The sequence below is a fragment of the Sphaeramia orbicularis genome, chromosome 1 (assembly GCF_902148855.1).
Source record: "Sphaeramia orbicularis chromosome 1, fSphaOr1.1, whole genome shotgun sequence".
In the NCBI taxonomy this organism is placed as follows: domain Eukaryota; kingdom Metazoa; phylum Chordata; class Actinopteri; order Kurtiformes; family Apogonidae; genus Sphaeramia; species Sphaeramia orbicularis.
The window spans coordinates 31,752,028-31,763,005 of record NC_043957.1 but is presented as its reverse complement, the minus strand read 5'-3'; the positions used below and the strand labels follow the sequence as shown (position 1 = coordinate 31,763,005).

Sequence of the window (10,978 nt, the reverse complement as noted above, 5' to 3'; positions counted from 1 at the left end):
TGTGACTTGGAGGGATTGCAGTGACGGATCAGTTCCAGATCAGGGATGTTTGGTGGCTTCATTGCTTTACCGTCATGCTTCAGGTGCTTCCTCAGTGTTTTGGTTGTCTGGACAATTACCTTTTGGCACATAAAAGGAGAAATGGTGAAGACCCAGATCAAACTCTGACACCCTCTTCAAACCAGCTGATGAAAACTGTATCCCACACAAATATATAATAACTTCTGCTTTTTTTTGCCTTTATGTGTAAGTTTAGTGGTTTTATGAAAGTCTGATCACATTTTAGATCATAATTACGCAGAGGAGAAAATTCTAGAGCTCACAAATATTTTTAGTCAAACTATTGTTAAACCCAAATATTTCACATTTATTCTGGTGCTTCTTGTACTTGGCTTGAGGAGACACTCAGGTAGGAAAGAACTTGTTAACATTAAGTCCTGTCCAGCAGACACAAAAAGACGAGCAGCCATTAGTTTTTTTTTCTCCCCCATATCTTATCCAATATGCAACCACTGAATTTAAACCAATTACAAATTCTTCCTGTTTTGACTTAAGAGGTAGTTTTAATATGGATTTTTGTTGCTCATGGATTTAACTCTTCAAATTGTATTTACTTCAGTGATTCATACACTGTTAATACCTAAACTTACATTTAATTGGTCAATTTTTGATGATAAAAGCAAATCTTTAGGACCTGAGTGAGACATGAAGACATTAAAGGATGACATAAAAAAGGCTGTTTGGAGAGCTGGTCCTTTAAATGCAAATGAGCCACTTCATGCCCCACCCCCTCCAGGTTGTTGGCTGTGCTGCTCTGTCCAGTTCAACCAACACTGAACATTTTAGGCAATCAGCTCCAAGTTTGGACATATTCTCAGTATAGACTACAACCGCTGCTGCTGACAAACAATTATGGCGTACTTGGAGAAATGCTAGTCGGAACTCTTGATGTTTTTTGTGCAAATGTTGTGACGTAACTAGTTATAGATGTAACAAATTAAGAAATTAAAACAGGTTGTACAAATCCACTCAATTTTTGCCAAAATGAATATAAAGATAGCTTTGCAGCACCTATTCAAACTTTTTTGAACTATTAGGGTCCTTAAATACACAAATAAATGTACCAAAGACTAATAAAAGTGAGTTTAGCAAAATATGACCCCTTGAAGTCATGATGGACCTCACATTTCAACAAGAAAATGTTCACTTGTTCATTCATAGGAGTTTGTTTTGTTGTATAGCAGCTAACGTGGATGCTCTAATCCCAACTGTGTGATGTCCATCCATTAGATGACAGTCTCATTTCAACTGTCAACAAAGTCAAAGATCTCCCAAACTGCTACCATACCCACTGATGCATGTTGTACAAATGTTATGTGAAAACATAAAATTAAAAATGAATGCTATTTTAGATGTACGTGCAAACACATGGCTTTAATCCAACTTGTAGAGTTCAAAAACATTACTGAGCTGCAACAAATGAACACAAACCAAGAAGAGGAGTAATGCCTCATTATTCAGTCAACAGAGTACCGGAGTTCTTCTGTTGCACACAGTTTATTTAACAATATGGTATATAAGTAAGAAATGAGTCTTTTACCAGTTTATACAGCGATTTCATTCTCTCTTCCTTATATTTATAGTATTTTGCTTAACTTGATTTACAATAGGAGAAAAAGTAAATCCCCCTAATTCAAGTTTTTGTGTGAGAGGAATGAGGGTTGATAACATTGTTTTCCTCGGGGTGAATCTCCAATGTGCCCTTTATCCCTAGATAGCACACAGCTTAGTGTAAAATTTAGAAGATGGGGCATCATCCGAGATGTGGCTTACAAACAACCGGTGATCATTCCACCTCAGCTTAGGGGGCTGGTCTCTTTCTCACACTCTCTTTACACTTTACATCATTTGTATGACAAAAAAGTATGACAAATTTTTTTTTTTTTTAATGTCAAAGCAACAATTTTCTACACCTGCGAGACAGATTTTCCAAATTCCAGGCCACTGAGATGTAGGTTGCAGTCCTTGTTTTCTTGTGTGAAACCAGTCGCAGCTGTGTTTCTTTTAGTGACTGTGAGGGTTTGTGTCAGTGTCTTCATGTGCGCCTGCATACATGCCCGTGTATACACAACCTGCCGCAGTCCTTTTCCTATATTAATACAACTGAGTGCTCTTCATACACACAACGAGGAAGGGAACGGTATCTGTCCCTGAACGCATCATTTGGACTAATGGTACAACACTAGATTACAATTGCCAGGAATGACAGTTTGAGAGGAGAACAAAAACCTGGCCCGATTCCCAGAAAAAAATATTTTACAGTTTCAACACAAAAATGCTTTGAAGTTTTTTTTTTTTCCAAAGGTACAAAATAAAAAGATATGAATAATATAATGCATTTATACATTTTCTTTTTTAAAAAAGAAACAAGAAAGGCATGAAACCATACCAAAAACAAACCAAAAATAAATTGAGTATTGAACACATTTGGTCTCAACCAAAAAATATATTCTTTGTGATTTAAATTTCATTTAAGAAGCAACTTGCAAATCCCTCAACATCTTAAGGAAGAAACACCCATCACTTGGGTTAGGAAACAATTATATTTCCCTAGAAGTGTTGACTTTTTTTGTTTTTTGACCAAATTTTCTTTATACAGCGGAAACTTTTTACATGTCAGTACAAAAAACCGTTCTCAACCTTAGAAAGAACAAACAAAGCTCTCTAAAAGGATAAAGAGTCTGGGGAGAAACTGGGTAGGGGAGTGGGAGATTGGGTCCCTGGGAGCGACACTGTTCTTTAGTTCCCAGCAGAAATGCTACAATCCCTCCACAAACTTCTCTAGAGTGTCCCCTGTAGCATCTCCCACCATCCCCAAGTCACTGTTCAGCCCCCCTCTGTTGGGTGTGTTAAGCTGCGGTAGCATTGCACTCTGCTCTGGTGTCCCCAAATGTCCCTGCTCCATGGATCCTGACAGTGGCCCCCCAAGTCCTGGGTGTGGTGAGCCCGTGTGGGCTGGGTGCTGCGGTGAGGGTTGAGGCTGGTTCTGGATCTGCGGAGAGGGACTGGAATGTGGCGGCAGCTGCGGTTGCTGAGGCTGCTGTTGGGAAGGCGGACAGGGGGACTGAACCGGCGCCGGAGAGCGAACCTGGTTGCTGAGAGCATTGGCGAGTGCGGGCTGGCCAGGGAGGTGTGCTCCACCTTGAGGCTGGCCAGCCAGCAGGTGGGTCTGCGGGCTCATGGGGCTGGGCTGAGCAGGAGAGCCCATCTGCTGCTTCAGGACAGCCTGCTGCTGCTGGGGAATTTGCTGCTGTTGTTGCTGGAGCATTCGTTGGTGCAGTAAGTTCTGGGTGGAGTCCATCCCCATGCCGGGCTGGCCCATCTGAGGCATGGGTGAGAGCTGGCCCATTGGACCCCCTGCTGCTCCAGCACCAGCCTGCATGGCTATCTGCTGCTGCTGCTGCTGCATGCGGAGCTGGGAATATGTTGCTGCTGTGCCCTGCGTCTGAGCTGGGAACTGTCCTGGATGGCCTTGTGGCATCACTCCTTGTTGTTGCTGCTGTTGCTGCTGCTGTTGTCTCAGGAGTTGTCGACGGTACAGCTCCTGGATTTGCGGGTTGGTACTGTGTGCTGCATTCATCAGCTGCCCTTGGGCCCCTAACGCAGCCATGCCTTGAGCAGGGGGCTGCTGTGGCTGCTGTGGGGGCATCCCTGGCCTCTGCACAGCACCCCCTGGCATAGCCATGGCCTGCATTGGTGGTATTCCCGGCTGCTGCTGCTGACCTGCCTGCTGCTGCGGCTGGTTGGCATGGTACTTGGCTGTTCGCTGTTTGATGAAAGCAGCCATTAGTTGAGGGTTTGATTTGAGGATGTTGAGAACTTGCTGCTGCTGTTGGGGTGAGCTTGGAGACTTGAGGGTGCGGAGCAAGTCCTGTAGAGCATTTGGGGCTATTGCAGGTCTCTGAGGTGTCTGTGGTCGGGCACCAGGCTGCTGTGGTATCAGCATTCTCTGACCTGGCTGGGGTTGCTGCCCAGGAGGCATCATAGGACGCTGCATGGTCATGGCCGGTTGTGGATTCTGCCCTGGGACAAGACCAGGCTGTTGGGTCTGGGCTGTCTGCATAGGCCCGGTCGCTCCAGGCCACTGTCCTGGACCCATACCAGGTTGCATGACTTGTGGACCTCGAGGCCCGGGAACCATCGGCATTGGTGGCTGCATTGGGCCAGTCATGCGCTGCTGTGGTTGCTGGTTCATTGTTAAACCATTCATGTTGACTCTGTAGTTCTGCTGGTTCTGCTGGGCTTGTGCCATCATCTCGATGTGCCGTGCCATCTTGACTGCAGCGAGTGGCGGCTGCTGTGCCATCTGTTGCGGTGGCTGTGGCGGCTGGGGAATTGGGGACTGCTGCTGGTGTAGAGGGGAGGCCTGAGGTCCAGGTTTGCCCTGGGACACCACTGCCTGAGGCTGCCCACTGCGAGGTGCGTTGGGAAAGGAGGGAGACATGACACCTGCAGAGTTGGGGGTCTGTGGCTGATTGGAGAGGGGCTGCTGGGGTGTCTGGGGAGTGTTGGGCTGCGCGTGGGAGGTGGGAGTGCTGGGAGCAGCTGAGGCTGGTGGGGACGGTAGCGGCATGGTTCTGCCCTGCATGGTGGCCATTCTTCTTCTCATGAGCTGAGCTTGCTGAAGGCGGTGCTGCAGCTGCTGCTGGCGGAGTTTGTGCTTGATGTTCAGGCAGAACGGGACAGGACACTTGTTCTCCTGACAGTGCTTTGCATGGTAACAACATAAAGCAATAAGCTGCTTGCAAACAGGGCAGCCACCATTGGTTTTGCGTTTGCAACCCTTGGTGTGCTGCACCACTCGTTTCATCTTCTGGCAGGATGGTAGAGAGCAGTTGGCATTGCGACACTGACAAGCGTGGACCAAGGACTGGATGCATCGTTGGATACTCAAGCGGCGGCTCTCCTGTGGGCTCTTGGAGGCCTCCCCACTCTGGCTGTTGTTGTCGTCGTCCAGGCCAAGGCCCCACTTGACCATCTGATGTTCATGGCCCTTTGAATTGTAACAATTGATGCACAGATCAAAGTCCTGAGAAAAGGCAAACAGAGAGTGTTAGAGCCATAATAGTTGATAAATGAAATTATCAAGCAAAATGAAAATAATCTATATTTACAAGATGATTTTGAACACGAGACAAGCAGATTAGTAACAGCACAATGAGTTCATTTTAAGAAATAAGGAATTGAAGTTTTATGTTTATTCAGAGTGGACCCCGGGATAGTATTTGGTATTTTTAATTTGACAAATGTTATGATTGAACAGAACAACAGAACTGAGTTGAAGGGTCTCATGGTACTATTTTCAATAGTGAGTTAAAACTCCTCCATAATGATGAAAAAAAATATTGATCATGTCTGCAAAAGAGTCACCATAAGAGAAGTGGACACAAGATTGAACATGTGTGACCAAGTTTTAGTCCAATAAAATCTGATGACATAGTGACTCACCTCACACACAGTGCAGTGCCAGCGTGTCTCCACGTGATGCTTGCACTCATTGCAGGTGTAGACAAAGCGGTCCTGACCCTGGTTGTGCAGCTCAACCAGCATACACATGGTGCTCCACTTGCACCTCCTGAGGGAACTGAACTCCCAGTGTTTGTCCCGGGCCAGAGTCAGGAAGGCATCACGGCCATCCATCAGGTCACATGACAGCAGGGGGTCAGGGTCAACAATGGGTGGCAGGGTGTTGACCATGGGGCCAGAGTGGAGGTGGATTACAAAGAACACCTTCAGCAGATAAAGAAAAGATAGATGTGAGCAAGAGGACGACATTTATAAACATTTTTAAAGATGTACAAAAAACAAGTTTGACCTCTTTATGCTTTTCCATGGTGGCGTACAGCTTCTGGGACAGATCATTGGCTACATTTGGCATCCCGGGCTTCTTCTTATTGGCTCGGCTCACGCTGCTTTTGTTTTATTGGTCTTTTTGTTGTTCTTCTTCTTTGCATTTTTGCTGTCACCTGGTGTACCCTGATGGTAATAGATCATGGCAGGCATTGCATATCACTTAATCTCACCATGTTGACAACTGTCAGAGACAGAAAATACTAATAGGTAGTCTTAAACCTTTGCTATACATTATATTCTCACCTCGGGAGTCTCAGAAGCTGCTGTGTTCTCCTCCTTCTTGCGTTCTTCCTCCTCCTGCTCTAGCTCCTTTATGCTCTCCTCCAGCACATTTGGCCAAAAGTCGCCTTCAAAGTAGGGCAGCTCATTGGCGCTGGTCAAGCGGTCCTCAGTTGCCTGTTTAAAGATGTCCTAATATACAAGACAAAAAAAAAAAAAAAAAAAACATGATTGAAGGAAAACCTATCTTTACCCCTTAAACTAATTGTTGCTGTAATGACAGTAAACTGCCCTCTATGTTGTTTAGAAAGAGATGTGATGAAAATGAAAAATGAAACTGTCAATAGACTCACAAAGTCAACTTTTACAAATGCTCAGCTTTTAAAAAAAAAAAAAAAAAAAAGTAAAATATGTCAAGTAACATATCTTCTAATTTTATAAATTAATCCCCAATGTACATTTATTTGTACAGCCACCTTTCTTTGTCACACAACATATGTTTAAAAGTAACCCTTACATCACTGTCCAGAGGACTTTTCCTCCATACCTTGTAGTCATGCAGGATCCGTTCTGCAAAAGCCTTGTCCAGCATCTTCCTATACCACTCCTGCAGCCTCTTAGGTTTAGGGATCTTCTGGTCTGGAGGATGGCAGTGAAAGATGTAGTCATCCCCTTCACTGGGTGGGCATGCCCAGATGTGGCCTTGAGCATATCTGTGAAAACAGACACATTGAAAGTCAGGCAAGAGGATACAGAGATCAGTGTATAGCTTAATCCCAAAACACAGTTGAAAAGTGGTTTACCCGAGCTTCTTGACATATTCTAAATAGCCAATGAGGATCTCATGGTACACTGCTGTTCGCAAAATCCGAGGTCTGAAGAAGTGAATACTGTCAAGGTATGATATGTAGACCCGTCTGCAAAGGTAGAAGACAAGAATAGAGTCAATAATATATTTTAATAGGAACTCACTTCCCACTTGTTCATAGATATTTAGTATGCACACAAATTATTTGTTATGATCCCAGCAACCAAAGTACAGACCTAGTGTTGGGGAATGGGCACTCAGAGCCATACTCCTGCACATGCATGCCAAAGAAGCACACATCAACACCGTCAATCTCCTCAAAGGCGAAAAGTGCTTTGGTTCTGTAGGGAAAGGCCTCCGGCATTTCACCTGTATCCACAAACCTGATACGACAAAGACAAATATATATATATACACATATTGAAAAATGTAAACAGTTTACTCTTTAACATTGATGGAGAGGATAAGGCATTTCAGGGAAAACTAGTCAAAAACCTAGGCGTTCAAGTTTTGTGTATTCCAGGACATCTAGGTGGGATTTATTGTTTTATTTTAGGATCTGTCCAGACACACAAACTTTACAGCTTGTTGTAAACCAGTGACAATGGTCAGATACAATGACTGTGCCCTTGTAAACAGGAAACTTGCTTTGGTTGAACAGTTGCACATTAAGAACCCAAGCAAAAAAGATTAGCACAAATCACCGAGCAGGGCTGCTTCGTTCAATAATTCAAGTATTTACCACATCTTGCCATTTTCAGTGTTTAGTTGAAAGGGATGCATAGAGCTAAATTGGAGAATCCTGACCAAAATATTTAGCCAACTACAGCCAGTAGCCAACCCTACCACTTCAAATCAAAGACTGACAAGAAAAACACTTAATGTGACAACTGATTATTATAAAGCCTATTTAATTGGTTTTGTTCCTCTTTTCTCTTTTTTGATTTTTTATAATGGATTTTAATTATTTAGTTATGGGATATTAAACAAGGAATATGAGTACTGAATAGGCCTTCAAGTATGTGACAAGGTGCATTGACCGATTGAGAGTAAAAGCAAATTCATTACAACTTAACAACACTGTAAGCTGCTGTTGGAGATGATACTTTGTATACCACTGCTTTTCTGAACATTGAAGGGTACAATCAAACAGAAAGTCAAGTGGCCTTGGGTTTATAAAAGCCAAACAGCCTTGAATCAGTCATCCCAAAGATAACAGGTTCTTCGCTGAGAACCTCTCCTCTGTAAGGATCGCAGACTTTGATCTTGTGTGTTGAAACAACCCTCCAAGGTACTTAGGGTGTGCAGGCCATCTCATTAAACACACAGGTCCCACAATCAGTCTGAGTGGGTATAAAACCTTTATAGAGGGTGTTCAGCTCTGTATGGTGGGGGCAATAAAAACAAACTGAGGACAAAATACAAGCTGTGCCAGTGCATCAACAAATCAAAGTGGACAAGACAGGCATTAGTTTGGTCGTCTACATAAATATGGCCTCCCTGTTTAAACGCTGACTCTGTACTTCAGTTGTCAGTGGCAAATTGGAACCGTCCTGTTCTTGGTAATGTTTGAGTGTTTGGCAGTCCTGTCCTTCTGTCTTGGCTGAAGGTGTGAAGCCCATATCTGGGACCAGTTGCTGATAATCGTCATCATTATTCCACCAATATTTAATACATATCCTTTCGTTGTGCGTCTTATTTATAAATCCGCTATATTCATTGTCATTGCATGGCTGTACACACAACACCTATTGGTCTATCCATCCTGGAGGGAGGATCTCTCCTCTGTGACTCTTCTGAGGTTTTTCAAATTTAACATTTTTTAGAGGATCTAGTGAAAGGGGATGTTGTATATTGTGCAGATTGTAAAGCCCTTTTGATTTCAATTTGTGATACTGAGCTACATAATGAGTTCAACATCCTTAAAATCCTGGTTCATACATCACTGGACTGCTCCAATCAATTTTATGGTATTTAATAATCTTTATTTTATTAAAAAGGTTTTAATATAACGGTTACGTTATACCACACAACAACCTATACATACACACTAATGCTTCTAGAGACAATATTAGTGCTAAAAATATAGTCCTCCAGTCGTCAGCATGAGGCTGTATTTCTGTCGTCACAGAAATTCTCACCTGGCTTTCATGCCGGGTTTAACCTCCACCGTTTTGTCGGAGCTCGCCACCACTCGCACGAACACCTCGCCGGCCTCTGGGTGGTTCTGTCTCTTCAAGTATTTATTCACACGATCCTCTATGTACATTCCCAATCGTGTCGACTGTAGCCCTGTAACGAGCACATGCATGCAAAACAAGTTTTAGAGGCCTTTTACTACTGTTAATATTGCTGAATCAGTAATGGGCAGGAGCTTGCATGAGTTCACATGAAAGAATTAGAGCCTGGATTGGTTTGTCCTAAATGCCATAAAGGTCAGAAATGTTAGTTTGAGCTACAAACACCAGAAACAAGAATATGAGTGACCTCACAAAACCAAGAAAAAAATATTACAGTCAATAAAAAGGAGCCACTGAGAAACACGTGCAGCCCATATGCAGATGGATGTATGTTTAATGTCTTGTGTGTTCAGTGCCTACTAAACAACATTGCAATAAATTGTTACTGTTCTGAACAGTATGGGAAAGATGATCTAAGTGAAAACTCACGTTTTGCAGAAAACTTGTTTTCTTTGCGTGATTTTCCACTCTTCTTCAAACAGTTGTCACAAATGAATCTGGAAAGAAGTGAGATATTGGGTGAGATATTTAATGTTTCAACTATTTAGCATTTATGGATATGGTATGGTTAAAGTAGATGCTGTTGTCTTACCCAGACGGCCAAATGACCTCATAGTGTAAAACGCATATCTGGTGCATCTTCCGTCCGCAATCCTTACATTCAACAAACCTTAAAAAACATAAACAAACTGATTAGTAACAAAATAAAGAATGAGTTTTACTTTTGTTTTTGTCAAAGGGTCAATGTCAAATTTCTGATGGCCATTTTATGTCTGAATGTTGATATCTTAACTGCTGAGGCAGTAAGCAATAAAAACATCTCCATTCGAGTTCATGTTCCTCCAGTCGTTACGCACTTGCAAGCCAGCCAATGCAAGTACGCCTTTGTGGGAGGTTTAACATGTTTCATAAGAGACTTATTTAATAAATCAGGAAGAATGATGAAAAACCCTTATTGGACACAAAGTATGGACACACTGTTCCCTGCAGCAGGTGGCGCTGCTGAGTTGCCCTGGGGTTTAAAGAAAAGCCAAGTGATTGATCAGAGGGCTTCAGAGTGAAAATATGCAGTCTATGCACCAAAAGCACAAAAAACAAAGCCAGATGTGAGTGGCAGAAAGAATTTTACAAAAAATCATGAGGAACACAAACATTGGAAAAAGGGGGAAAAAAAATATTATTCATCACAAATAGGACTTTGTTAGACATAGACACAGTAGGTTTGCGTATGTACTTACGGTTCAGGGTCGAGTACATCATTCTTCTTCCTTTCAAACTGGTCTTTTGAAATCATCCTTCAGTGTCACAAAAAAAGAGAGAAAAGATGCAGTGAATAAAACAGAGCAAACACAAAGTATAATCTAATGGAACAACTTGTGCTTTTTTTCAGTCTTCAGATGAGGCCAGTACATGGCCTCGCTTTCTGTGCAGCATAAAAAACAAACACATAAGCCCCCAAAATAAACAGGGCACCATTTATGAACCATGATTTAATGTCTCCAACTGAAATAAAATATTTTGTCAAATCTTGATGTCTGTTTTGTGTTGACAGAAATGTTAATTCTCATAGTTAGGACAAAACTTGTCATTTTATTATAAACTGATACATTTTTATTTGAAAATTTTTTAGGATCACAATATATAATTTTATATCAAATGAGGGAAATGGAAGGAAGGGAAAAATGTAAACAACACAAAGATGCTGAGCTACAAGAAACAGACTAAAATTTTGGACTGTACAGTTCAATACTTATGCCTTTGTGGGGCTCCATTACAAATGGGGTCAGAAGAAGATCTT

The 10,978-nt window shown here is 42.5% G+C and overlaps 1 protein-coding gene across 1 annotated transcript in view; it reads right to left on the bottom strand.

The window, feature by feature from the left end:
* Positions 1–1,503: 1,503 nt before the first annotated feature.
* The window catches only part of crebbpa (CREB binding lysine acetyltransferase a), a 53,581-nt gene continuing 44,106 nt past the window's right edge, over positions 1,504–10,978 (bottom strand). Inside the window, 12 exon segments of the mRNA XM_030135641.1 lie at positions 1,504–5,089; positions 5,509–5,790; positions 5,876–5,982; positions 5,985–6,036; positions 6,157–6,324; positions 6,680–6,845; positions 6,936–7,049; positions 7,177–7,323; positions 9,082–9,232; positions 9,610–9,677; positions 9,773–9,850; positions 10,419–10,475. Coding sequence (XP_029991501.1) covers positions 2,819–5,089; positions 5,509–5,790; positions 5,876–5,982; positions 5,985–6,036; positions 6,157–6,324; positions 6,680–6,845; positions 6,936–7,049; positions 7,177–7,323; positions 9,082–9,232; positions 9,610–9,677; positions 9,773–9,850; positions 10,419–10,475 — 3,661 coding nt within the window. The 3' untranslated portion in view covers positions 1,504–2,818.